At 37.7% G+C, this 18,778-nt stretch overlaps 1 protein-coding gene across 11 annotated transcripts in view; it reads left to right on the forward strand.

Annotated features, from left to right (window-relative positions):
- The first annotated feature begins 3,585 nt into the window (after positions 1 to 3,585).
- The window catches only part of RBM39 (RNA binding motif protein 39), a 29,987-nt gene continuing 14,794 nt past the window's right edge, over positions 3,586 to 18,778 (forward strand). For 2 of the 11 annotated variants that reach the window (XM_082430223.1, XM_082430230.1), the window contains exons 1-8: positions 3,586 to 3,909; positions 4,531 to 4,594; positions 6,336 to 6,385; positions 11,010 to 11,204; positions 13,840 to 13,905; positions 14,002 to 14,055; positions 16,180 to 16,297; positions 16,813 to 16,965. In XM_082430223.1, the coding sequence (XP_082286349.1) occupies positions 4,544 to 4,594; positions 6,336 to 6,385; positions 11,010 to 11,204; positions 13,840 to 13,905; positions 14,002 to 14,055; positions 16,180 to 16,297; positions 16,813 to 16,965 (687 nt within the window). In that variant the 5' untranslated portion in view covers positions 3,586 to 3,909; positions 4,531 to 4,543. Of the gene's footprint in view, positions 3,910 to 4,530; positions 4,595 to 4,820; positions 4,894 to 5,409; positions 5,469 to 6,335; positions 6,390 to 9,674; positions 9,751 to 11,009; positions 11,205 to 13,839; positions 13,906 to 14,001; positions 14,056 to 16,179; positions 16,298 to 16,812; positions 16,966 to 18,778 lie in introns of those variants that run through there. The other 9 variants (XM_082430231.1, XM_082430225.1, XM_082430226.1 and 6 more) reach the window with 8 other exon arrangements.

Here is an 18,778-nt window from a genome sequence, read left to right on the forward strand (position 1 = left end):
TATTAGAAAATCAAGTACAAAGTGGGGGTGGGGGAGGGGCATGGTTTGATCCGCTCAAATCAGGCAAAAGTCATAGGGTGGCAAAACTACCTCCATCAGTATGAAATGGGATTGAGTTTCTCATTGTTATGGAGACTTAAGGGGGGGGGGGAAATAAAAGCTCATTGTGCCCTCAGTAGCTCAAGAATTGCTGGAAACTGTCTGGGAAACCATGCAAACACAGTGTTTGGTCCAGGTCAGAAACTCTCGCCCATCAGGAACCTTGGTCTGCTAAGATAATATCTGAATTCTCTTGGAATGTTAAACTCAAAAATAGTAAAACCCTTCTAAGTGTCCTTTTTATACAGGTAAGTTTAAAGTCTTAAAACTTTCATATTAAGGTTAAGAATAGTTTGTAGTATCTGTATTTAAATTGTAATGTTTAAGGGAACTTGGCATACTAGAAATTCAAATAAAAAATGTGTGATTGAGTAATTGACTTGAGATGGAAAGGTATGAGACTACATTAGAATACTTTAAAAAGTTTTAAAACTCACTCTATTTGTGATTTTAATTTTTTAGATTTAGAAGAATTGGTTACATACTTGGGAAAGTTTTTTTTTTTTAAACTTTGGGTTTGTTTATTTATTTATTTATTTATTTACTTACTTACTTATGGCTGTATTGGGTCTTCGTGTGCGAGGGCTTTCTAGTTGCGGCAAGTGGGGGCCACTCTTCATCGCGGTGCGCGGGCCTCTCATTATCGCGGCCTCTCTTGTTGCGGAGCACAGGCTCCAGACGCGCAGGCTCAGTAATTGTGGCTCACGGGCCTAGTTGCTCCGCGGCATGTGGGATCTTCCCAGACCAGGGCTCGAACCCGTGTCCCCTGCATTAGCAGGCAGATTCTCAACCACTGCGCCACCAGGGAAGCCCGGGAAAGTTTTAAAATACTCAAAAATAATACATCATGTTAAATTAATAAAAGCATACTAAATTTGAGGACTTGTCTAACATAAATGGGACTGAGTTTTTGAAGGGAATTTAGTCCATTCAACTGGAATTCAACTCAATATTAACAGAAAAAGTGAAGATGATTCTAAAATTGTTTTTAGTTAGATTCATAAATAAAACAAATTTTCTAAGTCAGTCCTAAAGACTCAAGGAAAACTGGATAAAAATGCACTTACTATGTAAGTTGAATATTAGTTTTTAAAATGCAAGTATGAAAAATAGCATCCCCTGTCCATAAAAATCATACGTGGACATTAAAAAACTCACATTGGCAAAATATATTTAATTTTCAGCCAAATTCTCTAAGGATAATACCTGTTACCTCCTTTATCCCTGGCGCTTAGTTATGCTGTGGTCTCCTCTTCATAAGTTTTCAGAGAGAATGATATTCTTGGTGCTGGTGATGATTTAACCCAATGACCTTCACTGCAAATGACTCGAGAACAAAATGATGAAAGGGCAATGAGTCCATGAGCCAGACAGAGTGACAGAAGTTTTGCAAAGAGAATGAAAAGCATATTATGTTTTTAATATTTTCTTTTAAATATATAAAAATACTTTTGTTTTAGAGACTGCGTTTTCCAGCAGGTGTTCCTTGACTGTGTGCTCAATTGCCAGGTTCTGATATTCCTGGAACAGAAAACAATTTAAGGGCTATTCAATACTCAAGTGACTTAGAGCTTAAAACCTTTCTCTTCTCAAATAAGAAGTCTAGAGGTTAAGGTCAAATTCTGTCATGTTCCCAAACAAAGAAAAAAATTAAGAAGGGGCCACCACCTATGCTTTAATATTGGCACAATTAACAACACTTAAAGGGAAAAGAGAGGCAAAGGCTAGCTTGTCTTTTCTGATATATTATGCGTCAATATAATGTGGTGATTTTCAACATTTAAAAAATGAAAGGACTTTCCTGGTGGCGCAGTGGTTAAGACTCTGTGCTCCCAATGCAGGGGGCCTGGGTTTGATCTCTGGCCCAGCAACTAGATCCCACATGCATGCCACAACTAAGGAGCCCACGTGCCTCAACTAAGAAGACGGCGAGCTGCAACTAAGCAGCCCGCCTGCCGCAACTAAGACCTCATGCAACCAAATAAATAAATAAATAAATATTAAAAAAATAAAATAAAAAATGAAAAGAGGATCTGAGTTTTCAGGAAAAGAAGTTAAGGGAATATTACTAATTACGCAAAATCTATTAACCCTCTAAAAGAAACACCTGAGGGGAAAGTTAATCCGAAATGGAAAGCCTCTCTATACTTTCCTCTAAATAATTTTGTTTAGAAATAACAGAAGTTAACTGTTTTGAGGATTAAATATTTGCCAGGCATTTTACAGCTATTGTCTCATTCAATCCTCACTATACTCCTATTAGGCTTTCATTCATTCATTCATTCATTTATTACGTGTCCACCTGGCTGGGTATGTGGCTAAGCGCTGAGAATTCACTAGTGAGCATTATCGGCCTATGTCAGGATCAAGAAGTTAAGTAATTATACTATACTCTTCACAGGAGGAAAGGGAGGGTAGGCTCTGAGAGGTTAATTTACTTGCCCAAGGTCACACAGTGCGGAAGCAGTTACAAACTCATTTCAAATCTTTGCCCTCAATCATTAAGCTGTCAACAGACTTCAAGATTTTCTCCCTCAAGATTTTTTGCTTGTAAGTTATCTTTCCAAATTTTTTCAAGCATTTTTATCTTAGAGTTAAAAGTCTTATAGTCAATGATCTCTCTGCCCTCCGCTCTTTTTCACCGTGTAGACCAAAGAACAAGCGGTGAATGTACACTCTAACTGCCAGGCATCTGGGAGACTTAAGGGGCGAGGAGCCAAGTTCCAGGAAGATGGGGGACATTTTCGAAGACACAATAGCAACCCCGACACAAGGCCAGACTATAAATTCGAGGGTCACAAAGCTGGTCCACTGCCAAGAGAAGCAGTGTTTTTTCACCTTCTCTTTGCCTTTTTCCACTACTACCAAGGCTGTTTTGAAGCTCGGCAGTCGCCGCAGTGCCTAGTCCACTGGCTCCACAAGGCCGAGAAATCTAATTTTTTATTCTACACCCTTAGCCCCCTACGCCTGTACGTCTCTTTTCACCTTCTCTCTCACATGCTTTTCACTCCATCTTCACCCCGGCGGATAATCTATACATGAGCGTTTTCGTTTTATTCTATCGCCATATGGACTAGGTTGCTTTATGGCGACCTTGACAAACATCTAGGTGGGAAGCTCGCGGGAGGAGGGGAAACCCGTCAGCGCTGAGGGCGAAACCTTCTGATAGCCGTTGGGAGGCGCCACGAGGGGGCGGTGACCACCGTGCTCCACTCAGCGGTGAGTTTTCTAGAAGATTGACAGGAAACGTACCAACTGTCTTTGCACTAGCAACTTGCGCGATCTCGCGAGATGTGGACGCCAATCTGGAGGGGGGAGTCAAAAGCGCCTCTCTGAGTGGGGGATGGGAATATCCGTGGCGCAATTATTGCGCGAGATTAGGCCACGGTCGCTGGGCCCTATGCCTAGATCTCGCGATATTTCCACTGCTCCGGACTGAAACTAAGAGCAGCTTCTCGCGAGAGCCCGTGCTGAGGGCTCTGTGAGGCCCCGTGTGTTTGTGTGTGTGTATGTGTGTTGGTGAATGTGAGTACGGGGAAGTCGCGGCCGCCATTTCAGAGAGCTTGCCGACGCTGCCGCAGGGGTGGATCCTCCGCTGCCGAAGCCGCCGTCCTGAACTCCCGCGCGGGCTCCTCTAATCCCATTGTTTCTTTTAGATTCGCTTGGGCCTATCCGCCCTCGGAGCTCGAAATTCGGGCTGGGGGGTACTGCGGCCTGGGCCTAGCGGCTTAACAGTAGCAACAGCGGCGGCAGTAGCAACCCCCCTTATTCCGAATACGAGCACCGCAGGGGCCCCGAAAGCCCGCACAGGTAAGGAGGCGTCGCGGACCCCGGTATTTGCAGGGCTTTTCTGAGGTGTGGTTCTTTTCTGGGTTGAGGGGCACTCGTTAGGCGGTCTTAAGCGACGGGGTTGGGGGGGGCAGGTTTTCGAGAAATGGGCTTCATTTCGAAGACCGCGCCCTTCTTTTCCGGTTGGGTAGATTTCAGGGTTTTCGGGTGGCATGGGCTCCAGAGAGGCCTCGGGCAGATGGCTACCTGTCCCTTCGAGGCCTGGGCAGACCGCGACCTCCCAACATGGCGCCAGCCGAACGCTGCCTTGGCACCGAACTCCTCCCAACCGAGGGAGTTTCCCTTTGCCCCTAAAATGGCAGCGCGGGTTTTTGCGCGGAAAGAGGCGCTTTCGTTAGATGCTCTCGGGTTGTTTTTTGAGGCATTACAGGCTTTTTAAAAATCGGATACTTAATCTGTTTTAGTGTGTTCGGTCTTGGGGACATTTCAGGTTTAATTGTCAAGCCTACTAAAGTGCGTCGTCCCACTTTAGGCGTTTTGTGGGGCGTCTCGGAAGTTTTGGAGTATGTCTGGTAAGAAGGAAATTTAGCAAAATTTAAAATTGTTTACTCACTGAATTTTTCATTCTTATTCTTTACCTAGGCGTTCAGAGAAAATGGCAGACGATATTGATATTGAAGCAATGCTTGAGGCTCCTTACAAGAAGGTGAGAAAAAACAAGTCGGTGAGGTTTATCTATTTCTTAATTTAGCATTATTCACGAAACTACTGCTGAAATGTAAACTAACCTCCCCGGAGCCCTCTTGATTTATCTTATCAGAGATGCATTAAGTGTAACTTACAAAAGTAAATATATGCTATTGATGTAATAATATTGTGCAGTAGTTTCACTTCAGCGTGATGAATAAATGCCCATCTATCTCTCTTTGTAGACTTGCCTAACGATATCTCACCTCTACTCCCATGAATTCACCTTTGATTCCAGTGTGAACTGTCAATCATAAGGTAGTAATTGAGTGACTTATCGCTGTACCGTGGTCCCCTAGGTAAAATGACTCAACTAAGAATTACCAGCTCCAGTTTGGTATAGCAAAAAGGTGAATGTAGTGGTTTGGGAAAGCAGCAGGGGTCCAAGAATAACACAGCATAACCAGTCTGTGGCAAGCAAATCTTTAAATAAGACAAGTCTTACAAGAAGAAATGGGTGAGATTTAAAAATTTATCCTATACATAAGACTGGTAATAGTCAATATTAAAACAGGCAGGTGATGATCTGCTCAGTTAAAAATTACTAAAATTCTTGGATCCCTGAATAAAAAAAAATTCTTAAATCAAAAGAGGCAATATCACAACTTGAGTCACTTGATGACTGTTTAACTGTTCTCCATATTGTTTTATTTTTAATTAGTCCCTGCCATAATATTTCACACAAAAAACTACAAAGGAGTTATTTTGACTAATAATACAGTCTTTGACCCATTTCAGTATCACAGTAAAAGTGTCTTTTCATTCTTTCACCAGTTGGTGGTGAAAATAGCAGTATGCATGCGTTATCACTGATGTCACGAACTGTAAGCTTTGTAAGTTAGCACTTATACTCCTATAACTGATGTGATCAAACTTTAAAATAAACATTGCGCTAAACCTTTTAAAAATAATACATTTGTTTTGGAGTGTATAGCTCGACCATGTGGTACCAATTTGGATGAATTCTTTAAAGCTTTAATAGTGTATGTAGTTTTGTAATGCTTAGACTCTTGAAGCGCTACTTTCTATTTTAATGTTAAGATTCTGTCTTAGTTTAACATGGATGTAATTCCATGTAAACAGGTATGGAAGTAGGACTGGTCGATTATTAATTGACTTTCTTGGGTTCTTGGGAGTCAACATTACTAAAGCAGTGTGAATCCCTGTTTGCTTCAGGGCGAGATGTGTGACAGAGGTGGCATCAAGCTCTTACAGTCCCAACCCTCCAACGGAAATGGGCGAAGATCTCAGGAATGGCATCGGTCACAGGAAATCGATAGTGGCTGGCTGCTAGCATGGCCACATGGGGCTTAGGCAGAAATAGAGCCATGGTACTGACCAAAGGGGCCATAGCACATGGAATAAAACTCAAAACAGGACTTCATTCATGTTATACAGAAATTCTATTTAACCACTTCACTGTAAATCTGGATAACTTACTATCTAACTATGTAAGAAAATAAAATTTAACGTGTTAATATGCATTTTTATTTTTGTATCTTGATGACTTAATTTGTAAGCAACAAAGTGGTTAAACACATACCCATCTAAATTTTTTTATAGCCTTCCATGTTAAACTATAAATAAATAATTAGTTTTAAAATTGTTTTGTATTTTCTTATTCCTATTCCCTTTACCCTTTGACAACTTGAAATGTTACCACTTCGTCCTCATGATGTTCTTCTATCAACCCTGCTTAGGATGAGAACAAGTTGAGCAGTGCCAACGGCCATGAAGAACGTAGCAAAAAGTAAGTTTTAAGAAGGGACCTGGGTTGGGGGGAGCTATATGTGGTTGAGATTTTAAGTTGTATTTCTGTGGCTAAAGCATCAAACCCAAGGTTCTCTCCTGAAGGGTTTCTTTGCCTTTTTTAGAAAAGTAGGTTCTTTACCTTTTGGGATGAGACACTATTTGAGGATGTAAAACTATGGACTCTTTCCTTAATTTCAGGAATTGGTGTCAGGGACATTCTGGACACCTTCCCCTCCAGGTCCATCCATGACAATCTGGATAAGAGTTCTGGTGTTAGAGCTTGTCTTTTGTCTTAAATTTATTAACTTTGGCTTAATATTTATTATGTGATGTTATCAATAAAACTATTATATCCACTGAAGATGGTTAGAAAGAAGAAGGTAATAACCAGGCTGTGGAAAAGTATTGTTTGCCCTAAATTACTGAAGGAGTCAGAGCTGTAAATTATCTATGCTCCTTGATGCTCCTAAAGGTTCTTTTTGTAGTAATGTTATAGCACACTTAAGTACTTCTTAATGTTCCTCTTACGTGACTTTCGTCTTCTTAAGCTTTTTAAACTCTGATAGACTTAATAGTGAGAATGGAGTTTAAAAAAACTGAATATTTATGCGTGTCATTTGGGTTAAAGAAGTAATCTTTAATAGGAACTCTGATACAGACTAGTACAGAGTATAGTATGCAAGAAGTCTAAATAGATGCACTTTATAAAATTTGATCCTGTTCTTGGGGTTTTCCTTCAGCTCTAAAATCATTGAGTCTTAACATCACATGGTCTGTATTATAAGCATTAAGACATTTTATTAGCCTTCGTGATGTCATATTCAAACGTTCTGTCATGTTCATGACCCCATAATACATAATGAAAAATGATGTAGAATAAGCCACTTATTTGGTTCTTTTTGGCGCTTCCTTCTAAGAGTTCCTAAGTGCTTCATAATATACTACCTCAATATCCTCACAAGTTTGTAAGGTAGGTTAATATAATTTCATAAAATAGATTAGGACGTAGACTGGATTGTCCAGGTTTTGCTACACCGATATTCTTACCCCTAGAATCTTATAGTGATGGATCAAAATGATACAATTTGTAGGACATGTCCTATATTTTTTCTGTTTGGGTGGGAGTCTGTTATAGTTCCTCACTAATCACGTCAAGGGTATTGGGTTGGGTTTAGTCTTGAATTGTTATGATTTGAGGCGGTCAACCAATCTTTGCGTGGTATCATGTCCTCTGATTTTAGACCTTTTACCAAAGTAAGTTTCCTAATTAATCGTTGTGATTTGCAATTCTGTAATCAAAACCCAGGAAGTGGTAACCATATAAATTGAAATTATCCAATATCTAGATATCAGACCAAGTGGATGGATAAAGATCTCACTCTAAGTGCCAAAAGAATGAGGACCTACACTATAGGGCACATGCCTTCTTTGTTGTACCATTCTTACATGTCATTCCTTGCTACTAATACCATCTCCAGTTTATATTTGTTAACCATCCTACAACTAAGCTCATTAAGACTACCAGTCTTTTACAAGGAAATTTAGCATCAAGCTCTCAATGACTGGTGCTTACTTAGTGGTGTTTATAATGTAAAGAGTCCAGTGGGACTAAATAGAAGAACGGACAGCTTAATTGGCCATAGGATTCTTTGTTTAAGGGAAGAACCTTTTCAAAACTTCAGCGATCATCTAGTTTCTTTTTAAATGTACAAATTATTTCTCTGTCAGACTTCTCATTCTTCTCATTCTCAGTTAAAGCTGATTAAATAAATGACTCCCTTGGTCAGCCAGTAACTGTTCACCCGTTTTTTTTCTGAAGGGAATTAATCTTTCGAATTAATTTGAAAGTTATCTAGAAAAAAATTTTTGTATTTAGGGATAAATTACAAAACAAGCAGAATGTTCTTGTGTATTAGTTTTTAGTATAAATTAGGTCTCTTAACCAAAGGAATGTGCCATGTGCATTTCTCATCCTAAAACTTCATTGTTTTTTAAAAGCCATTGAGTATTGGGGATGTAGTTTTAAGGTAGTAAGAAAATGCACATTATGAGAAATTGAGAGTTGACTGACTAGTAAATGTTTTCTTTTAAAAGTAATTCTCAGTACATACACTCAATTGATTTCAGGTAATAGTAAAAGGAACTAAGTTTAATATTAACGCAAATTGGTTATCTATTAGCCTTCTTTCTGAAAAGCTATACCCCTGAGCTTGGCAAGACCTCAAAGTATGCCTTTTTAAGTACCTGAGCTTGCCTTCATGGGAGTATTATTTGTTAGTATAACCAGTTTTGCAAAGTCTCAGCCAGCATCCATTCAGTTAAGCTCTTTTGGAATTTCTCAAAAAAGGATAAAAAACAATAAATGACACAGTTAAAATATATTGGCTACTGTGGTGTGGATTATCTATAAATTTTGGAATAAATGACTTTTCTATTTTTTTTCTTATTTTCCAGAGTACTTTGCATTTAAAATTTAGATCTTCTTACATGGAAGAGGTCAAATCCAGTTATAGCAAAACACCTTTACAGCAGAGGCCATATAACCAAAAAGTCCAAAGGCCCAGCCCAGTGGACCATTTACTTCAATGATGTTCAGTACAAAATTCCACTGCCACTAAAGACTTTGGAAAGTCCCTTTTAAGTTGTAACAGGATTTGACTATTAGTGTGGACTTTGATAACCCTTCTTTAGTTAACTTAATAGATGTTCTTTGAAGCTTCATTTTGTTATAAAGAAGTACACTGCTTTCTTGCACCCTTAAATTTTTGTCTGGGCTTTATAAAGAGGATTATATTTCTGAATGTCTTAGTATGTTGCTGTCTTTTTACCTGTCTGGGGTTGCCTTCAGATGTGGGTGGGGACTCATTTATAAAAAGTCCTAGGAAGACCTTAAGTTGAAATTAGCTCTCCAATTTTCGAGTCCTTTCCTTTGGCGCAATACATTTTGGGCCTAAAAAGAGGTAATTTGGGAGGTTGGCTGCCTCTCTGCAATGGACCATTTATGAGCAGAGCAAAACTTTATTTGTCCTTTTTGTGGGGGATGGAGTTTTTACTTTGTCCCCTAATTGATAATATTTAGGATTTTTGATTATAGCTATCTCAGAGAATTCTTTAGGGTAAGAGATAGTTTCAGGTTTTTAGGCAGCAAAGTTGGAATGTTATCTGTTGCCCTTCTGGGCATTGCTTTGATGACGTCTGTATAAGTAACGAGTGTAGCCTAATTTTCTGTCATGTGCTACCTAGCATATACATTTCTGACAGTCAGGTGGATTATCTTGAAATTTTAGACAAAGTTTCTGCCTCCTTGGAAAGCTCTACATCTCCTTGTGATTGGAGTGTGGGTTTCAAGATTCCAGAAGGTGGGTGTCTTCATTTTCTATTTTCAATGCACTCTAAGATGACCTGCTTACAGGTTCTCTGAGGCAGACTTCAATTGCTCTTGTGCTAACTTTGCTTTGATAAGGACTAAACAGTTAATTCAATTTCCAAATGATGTGGTTGTCAAAATGTTTCATAATCTTCTAGCCACTACAAAATGACATTTAAGTGGATAAGTTTAATTTGAAATGTCTGTCAATTTATATTGAAATATCTGAAGGCACCTCTAAAATTTGGGTGATGACAGAGGTACAGATTATAAAAATTACGGAATGAGTGGGTGTATGCTGTGAGGAATACAGAAATGAACAGGAAGATACACGACTGACTGGCTTTTTTACCTTTCAGAGCTTGAGAATTTATAAAGATTTATAAAGGTGTTGATTCTTCCTTTTGGTTGTACCCCACAGGCTTGTATAAACTGGCATAAAAATGGCATATTTCAATATCTGGTGTACTCATTGTAACTTGAAAAAGAAAGTATCTGAAGTGGTCACATTGAAGTCTAGGAGTGTCAGATTGCATTTTACTGCATTAGTTTTATTGTCCTTTGTCATTATTTGTAATAATTTTGCCCATAAAAACCGAATTAGTAAGGCCTGTATGGCCCTTTGAAAGTATATAATATTCATATGTGCAAATTGGGTCAAAATTGGCTTAAGAGAAATAAGTGTATTTAATGGCAATTTTTATATATGATCCAACACTAATACTTAAAGTATTGTAACTTTGATTTTATTACTGTATGTTTTGGATTACAGTTATACTTAGTTGGCCAGATATGATAGACTTTATTTAAAAGTTCACAGGACTTCCCTGGTACTCCAGTGGTTGGGACTCTGTGCTCCCACTGCAGGGGGCATGGGGTTCGATCCCTGGTCAGGGTAAGATATATCCTGCATGCTGTGCAGCATGGCCAAAGGAAAAAAAAACATTTCAAAGTTCAGGTTTTGATTTATACCTACCAATAAGTCCTCTCCTTGTTAAAGCTCTAGCTGACTCTCAAGAAAGATCATTATAGTCCCTCTCACTCAAATGATTCATTGTCAACGGGCTGCTGATTTTCCGTAGTAGAAGGCAAAGGTGGGGTGTTGTTTGCCTTACCTAGGAATTATTTTTACATAAGTGATTATTATGTATCATTGTATGATAGTAAAAATAGCAAAATATATCTGACCATAAAAGGAAGTAAATTTTTGCAGATTCTTATATCAGCAAGATAATGGTGACTTTTTTCTTCTCAGGAGGAAAAAAAGCAAGAGCAGAAGTCGTAGTCATGAACGAAAAAGAAGCAAAAGTAAGGAACGGAAGCGAAGTAGAGATAGAGAAAGGAAAAAGAGCAAAAGCCGTGAAAGGAAGCGAAGTAGAAGCAAAGAAAGGAGACGGAGCCGTTCCAGAAGTCGAGATCGCAGATTCAGAGGCCGCTACAGAAGTCCTTAGTATGTAACTATAATTATGATGATATTGGTTTGAGAGATTTTTCTGGGTATCCAGATAGCGTAACTGGAGTGACTTGAATTGTGGAATTTTATTTTTCAATATGATCAGTTAAAAAGTATTAAATAAGGATTTTGGCATTGAAAAGTCCAGTAGAAATGCAGTGTGTGGACAGATACATAATGTTTGTTTTACTAGGCATGCAGAACATTTTCTGTTACTCCATCTAGAAATATTATTACTGTGTGCCAATTAAAACTAAAGCACTAAAGTGCTTTTTTAAAAAAGGTTTGATATTGTAGTGCCAAATACGTGAAAGCTTAAAGGTTTGTGAGCTATCACAGTATCCTTTACTGAACTTAAAGTTATTTAAAATTTTAAAGCTCAGATGGATATATATTGCAAATATGTATAGTTAGTCAAATACATAGTTAACAGTCTTGTCTGTGTGGCTGTTTTCAGCTGAAATGACAGACCAGTTGTGAATTTAGTGCATGCTTCTTGATAATGATTATTTAGGGGGCTCATCACACGTCTTTGTATTTAAGGTCTTTTAATAGTAAGAACGCACTAAAACTGCTTTTGAAGGTTGAATCACTATGGAAATTCTGATGTGGTTAAACAAGTTGGAAATGGTTCGTTAATAGTAATTTTTAAAAAGCTAAAATATATTAATGACTTTGGAAAGAGCCTTCTTGCAACTCTTTAAGCAGTTCAGTCTAACAATCCCTAGTGATTTATGATGTTCTTTCCTGTTAGTAAATATACTGTTGTAAACTGTGGGATATGTTAAAATTAACAGTTTTAACGTTAAAACTTGAATGGTTTAAGATTGAATTCAAAGACAACAGTCCTGAATCAGAGCCTTGGCTCTTTAAATTGGTTAAACACTCTAAGAAACATTCTTAAGCTTTAGTTTTCTCATCTCTTAAGTAGGAGGTAACCACTGACAGGCTATTTAGTCTTGAATGAGAAGAGAATGTAAATTAGAGCACCCACAATACTGCTATTGATGAAATGTTTTGGTATTATTTGAACCCAGTAAAGTTGGTAATACTTGGAGTTCTGATTCAGGTTTTTCAATAAAAAGGATTCCACTCCTTGTTCTCTAAGGTCCTCTTAGCTGATTATTTTATAAACTTTTTAACAGCTTAAAAAGGACCACAATGTTATTTTAATTCTGAGTGCTTTATTAGAAAATACTTTGCTTTTTGTCCAATTTATCAAAATTTACTGCATTCTTTTTTACCAGAATGAACTTAATAGGGGGGAAGGATTACTTTAATAAATTCTGAATACTATTATCTCTGATCAGTGATGAATACTTGAAGTCAGCCTGTGATTCTGGTCTGACTTAAACTCACTTGGTTCTTATGTTTGGTTTCAGGTGATTTTTAACTACCAAGGCAGTAAACTGAAACTTATAATTGAAGGGGAAAGAAAATAGCTTATAGACTCTTATTTATCCAGTAAATATATATTCTTTATGATCACTTTTAGTGTGCTTTGCAAAGGACCCATTTAATACAATTTTATTTGGAACTGCTTGGGTGTTATACGTGCATGTAGAGTCCATGAAAACAAATCCAAATGTGGATTGAAGACCACCATATATTTTCATTTTGCTACTCATCTGGTAAAGGATAGCAGGATGAGCACTATAAGGGACATCTGATCTGACCTTTTAACTTAGTTTGGTCTTTCAAAATAAAAGGGCCATAAACTACTGGGCCTTTTTAGAATATTCTAGACTACAGAATAAAGCTTTTTTAAAAAGTTACTTTTGTGATCTTTTTTGAAAACACTCCTTTAATATGTCAAGTCCCGAAAAAAGAATTTTCCTGAGGGATTGATGAACTTCCTTCACATCTTTACTATGGACTATTTTGTCAAAAAGAACTGAAGTGTATGACATGCTACATATGCTTATATGCGGTCTTGGAGACTTACTGTTAAATGAAAAAGTTGGAGTTTCATGATTATGGAAAGAATTAGTTCCTTTATTTTTTAAAAGAAACTCCTCAAGGGAATTCCCTGGCGGTCCAGTGGTTAGGACTCTGCGCTTTCACTGCCTGGGGCCTGGGTTCGATCCCTGGTTGAGGAACTAAGATCCCACAAGCCACGCGGTGTGGCCTGAAAAAAAAAAAAAAGAGTTCCTCAAACAAGAAGACATACCTGAATATTGTATATGTATGTATATATGAGCACATGTGTATTCCTTAGGAAGGATCTGCAAAGATGCACACCAAATTGTTAACTGTAGTTAGTCCTGGTGTGAGGGAAGTTCAGGGTAATTTTCACTTTGTATCTTTTTTTTTTTCCCCCTAAATTCAGGAATGTATTCACAAATATGTAGTTAAAGAGAACTAGACTGAAAATTGAGCATTTTCAGAATATTAAAAATTTTGAGGCTGTAACCTTTGGTCTTGGCACCTCTCAGTGGTCCAGGATGGATAACTGTAAGAGCAGTTTGCCTGGGATAGAGTTAAGAGAAGAAAAAGTCTCTTTATTTCCTCTTCATAACTGAGGTGGAAATCAAGCAGCCTAAACAATGTTAAACTTGCTGGAGAGCGCATGAACGCGATCTTAGCAAGACCCTAACCCTGTAACTAGTGTAATTTTGTGTTTCCTTTTTAGCTCCGGACCAAAATTTAACAGTGCCATCCGAGGAAAGATTGGGTTGCCTCATAGCATCAAATTAAGGTTTTTAAACATACTTCTGAATTGTTTAAATTGTTTTTCAAGGAACTAATGTGGTGTACTTGTTTGGGTAACTTTTGAAACTTTTTAACTTTGCAGCAGACGACGCTCCCGAAGCAAAAGTCCATTCAGAAAAGACAAGAGCCCAGTGAGGTAACTGTCGTCCCTATTTCCTTTGTTTTGTACTTCTAGCTTTTATAAAGTGTTTACAACTTATGTTACTGCTAAATTTAACGACATATAGTAATTTGGATCATATTAAATCTTGATTCATTTTGCAATTCTAGTATTAATTTTTAAAAGATTTATTTATTTATGGCTGAGTTGGGTCTTTTTTGCTGCACGCGGGCTTTCTCTAGTCGCGGCGAGCGGGGGCTACTCTTCGTTGTGGTGCGCGGGCTTCTCATCATGGTGGCCTCTCGTTGCAGAGCACGGCCTCAAGGCGCGAGGGCTTCAGTAGTTGTGGCTCACAGGCTCTAGAGCGCAGGCTCAGTAGTTGTGATGCACGAGCTTAGTTGCTCTGCGGCATGTGGGATCTTCCCAGACCAGGGCTCGAACCCATGTCCCCTGCATTGGCAGGCGGATTCTTAACCACTGCGCCACGAGGGAAGTCCAATTCTAGTATTATTAATGTGAATTTCTAAGTTTTCAATAACTTGCATGTGAGAAGAATGGAGCAGAAATTACCACTTTAATGTGTAGATGTTACATGTGCTTTTATTTCCCTTTTATAGTAGCTAAAATTTTTTAATGGTAGCTGTAGAAAACTTTAGACTTGACTCACTTTTGGAGTTAATAAATTTTGAGTTATTGAAATAACTTCTTGTGGGAAAGTAGTTGAAATAGTCATGAGTTTTATCATTTGGCTCCCTTACTTGAGAAGAGTATTTAATTTCCAAAATCGTAACCGAATTGACTTGTTTTCAAGCAGTAATATTATGATTTTGAGTGATTCTGTGAGATATTTTCCTCTTAAAAGAAGGTAAGACTTATCTATCCAGTCTACCATTTTGGTTCAAGGAACGTTTTGTTAACTTGAGAGCATTGTTTTTTACTGATGTTCTGGCTTCCCTTAAAAGGGTACCTTTTAACTTTTGAGTCTGTCTTCTTGTTTGACGTATTCTAATCCTAGGATTTAGTGATAGCCTTAATGTTCTTAAAGGCGCTCTTTGTAACAGATACTGAGTTTTTATTTAATATTTAGTTCTCTTTCATGGGAAAACTCCCGTTTAGTTCTCATTCTTTGGATATAGTCAGCTTTGTACCTCTGTTCTACGGTAATAGGTTTAAAATTACTTGCAGATTTCTCAAGGGGATGTAACGTGAGTTTTGTAAAGTTCTTCCAGAGAATGTCCAGAACATGGTTAAGAAAGAGCATGTTTATGCTTACATTTTTAAGGATTTACTTAGAACCTTAATCTTAGTATAATTATTTATAATAATGTCAGTAGACATTGTTATTTTTCCTTGACATTCATTAAGTTAAATTTATCTATTGTGCTCTTTTACTTTTCTCACATATTTGGGCACTTTTAGTTTCCTCTGTAAATTTAGAAGTGTACACTATCTATTTGTAAGCATGAGTAAATTAAATCCCACTATTGTTATTTGTCTAGATAATCTCATTTCATTTTTGACTTGCTAATTGTTACTGTCTCTCTATTCTATAACCATCAAGAAGTATTTTTTTGGGTATTGAATTTGTAGAGTCTTAGTAAGACTGATCTAATTCTGATAAACAGCTGCCTCACTATTCCGTATATCTATCTCAGTTTGTGAAAAAAAATTCTTAAGAGTCAAATAGTTCTCATCATTTGGGGTTTTACTCTCAAGTTTGTCATTTGTGATTATGAAACTTAATTTTACTTCATGATTTCCTTTTGGGGAAACATCCTTTCTACTAATTTGGACCAGTCCAACATTACTGTGGACTCAGGGGTTATTACTTGTGACTATCATTAACCTCTCAGGCTTCTGATTGGCCCTTTATTATCCTGGAGAGAGTACCGTTTGTAAGATTGAGAGGCCAGTGGACTTTGGTTCTGATAATGTAAGATACTATCAGAAGAAACATTTAGAGGTTATCATTATATTGAAGGCATTGAGTCACATTGAATTATTTTACGGACATTTTATATACATCATAGTTAAAATGGGCTTGGGAGTAGTGACAAACTGGTTTCAGGAAAGTTTATTCTGTTTACTGAAAATGTGCATTAAAAGTTATTTTAAAAGAATAAGTTATAAAGTTAATTCTATATTCTTTACCCCTGTTAGGGAGCCTATTGATAATCTGACTCCTGAGGAAAGAGATGCAAGGACCGTTTTCTGCATGCAGCTGGCAGCAAGAATTCGGCCAAGGGATTTGGAAGAGTTTTTCTCCACAGTAGGAAAGGTAATCTAAGCCTATTTACAGAGCTAATTTAAGTAGAAACTGCAAACAACATTTTAGTAATTGTCAGTGTGACAGATAAAATGAGAAAACATCTAAATACATGTTGTTTGGTGGAATTTAGTTAGGGAATTTTTTTTTTTTTTTAATATTTATTTATTTGGCTGCATCGTGTCTTAATTGCGGCATGCAAACTCTTAGTTGTGGCATGTGGGATCTAGTTCCCTGACCAGGGATCGAACCCGGCCCCGTGCATTGGGAGTGGAGAATCTTAGCCACTGGACGAAGTCCAGGGAATTTATTTTTGATACCATTTCTTTTTGCCTCACTTGGAAGTTAATAGTGTTGGAATTGATGTATGTTGATAAATGAATTGGGCCTACAAATTTACCTATTTAAAAAAATCTTTTTAGTGGCTTGCTTTGCAATATCATTAATATGCCTCTTGTCTCTTGAAATTATTATACTTATGTGAATGGTTGCACAAACAGAACCTAAAGTGTGTGTTTTCTTTTTAGGTTCGAGATGTGAGGATGATTTCTGATAGAAATTCAAGACGTTCCAAAGGAATTGCTTATGTGGAATTTGTCGATGTTAGCTCAGTGCCTCTAGCAATAGGATTAACTGGCCAGCGGGTTTTAGGAGTGCCGATCATAGTACAGGCGTCACAGGTAACTTTTTTCTTGGTTAAGAATTTGATCATTGGTAGTGTTAGAAACCTGCTGTTGCTTAGTGTTGTGTTGTAATGCCTTGAGCCTTACACAATCACCACTTCCTACCATAAGTCAGATGTTCTCAGGGTAGCTTTTTAAAAAAAAATTTGCCTTGATTTCTTTGATAATTGTGTATTCTTAATAACATCCTTTTCCATTTTAATGTAAGTTGTAAATACCTATTTCATGGAAGAGACTTGAGAACTTGTTCTAGAATTTTACTGATTTGTGATGACTTCTTACTTGGGGATAGAAGCATCTAAGAACATGTTTTCCCCTTCCTATCTTTTAAACGGAATGGTTTTGACATTTTTAGTAAATTTAATATTTTCACTGTTTTAAAATACATACTTGTGAAAGATTTTATATAATGTTAAGAATAGTATGAACAGCTAACTATTCTAGCATTTCTCTTTTTTTTTTTTTTTTTTTTTTAAATTTACTTTTGGCTGCCTTGGGTCTTTCTTGCTGCACGCAGCCCTTCTCTAGTTGCGGCGAGCAGGGGCTACTCTTCGTTGTGGTGCACGAGCTTCTCATTGCGGTGGCCTCTCCCGTTGCAGAGCGGGCTCTAGGCACGTGGGCCTCAGTAGTTGAAGCTCGCGGGCTCAGTAGTTGTGGCTCGCGGGCTCCAGAGCACAGGCTCGGCAGTTGTGGCACACGGGCTTAGTTTCTCCGTGGCATGTGGGATCCTCCCGGACCAGGGCTCGAACCCATGTCCTCTGCATTGGCAGGCGTATTCCCAACCACTGCGCCACCAGGGAAGTCTCTCTAGCATTTCTTGAAAGTAAGATGTTTCAGACTAATTTGGAGAATGTTTTTTGTTTAAGATAATCCAAATTATGATTTAATTCCTCTTTGCTGATGCTACACAATAAATGAGTGTTGCCTTTGTAAAAATGAAATTAGTGTTAATATTTTAGTTCATTTAGGTGTAGAAAAATTGGGATATATCATTCTCTTGGAGTATATTAACGTGAAAGTATTTTTTTGATTTTTCATCAGTACCTTTTTGTACTAAGAAACAAGTTGATTTCTGTGACTACCTGATAACTTAGATTTTTAAATTGGAGAATATAGGATTTAAAGAATTTTTTTTTGGCCTTGCCGAGCGGCTTGTGGGATCTTAGTTCCCCCATGAGGGGTTGAACCGGGCCGTGGCAGTGGCAAAAGTGCCGAGTTCTAACCACTGGACCGCCAGGGAATTCCTAAGGATTTAAAGAATATTTTTTGAGCGATACAAAATAACAGTAGTTACGTTCGTTCCTTTTCATACCCCTGAAACAAATACTCCTCATAACTCCTGAAAAATCTGGTTACTCATCAAGCTTTTACATCATTTTATAGTTAGGCACAAAATTTGTAACCAGATCTTAAGTGAAATTCCAGTTTCACTGTTAAGCTGTAACTGTGGTCAGATTACTACCTTCTATCTCTAAAAGATGATGGTAGGTCCTACATAGTGTTTTAGCAGTATGTAATATTGGGTATTTATCATTTGATCATATGTCACAATAAGAAAATTGTTAGGAAGCAGGCTGGGGAGAATCATTGCTCAATTCATTTTCCGTGATGGAGGGCAAACCTAATAGTGTGTACTTTGGCCTGGCAAAGGGCTCAGAAGAATCACATTGATAAATGAGATTGTGAATTCATTTAACTTTAATCTCCTATTATGCCCCAGTTTGTTAAAATAAAGGAGTTTGTGTTAGAATATAAATTGAGAACTATTTCCTTTGAGAAGTACTTGGTATGGGAAAAAATGACTGCTGAA

This window comes from Balaenoptera physalus (assembly GCF_965194825.1).
Source record: "Balaenoptera physalus genome assembly, chromosome: 16".
NCBI lineage: Eukaryota > Metazoa > Chordata > Mammalia > Artiodactyla > Balaenopteridae > Balaenoptera > Balaenoptera physalus.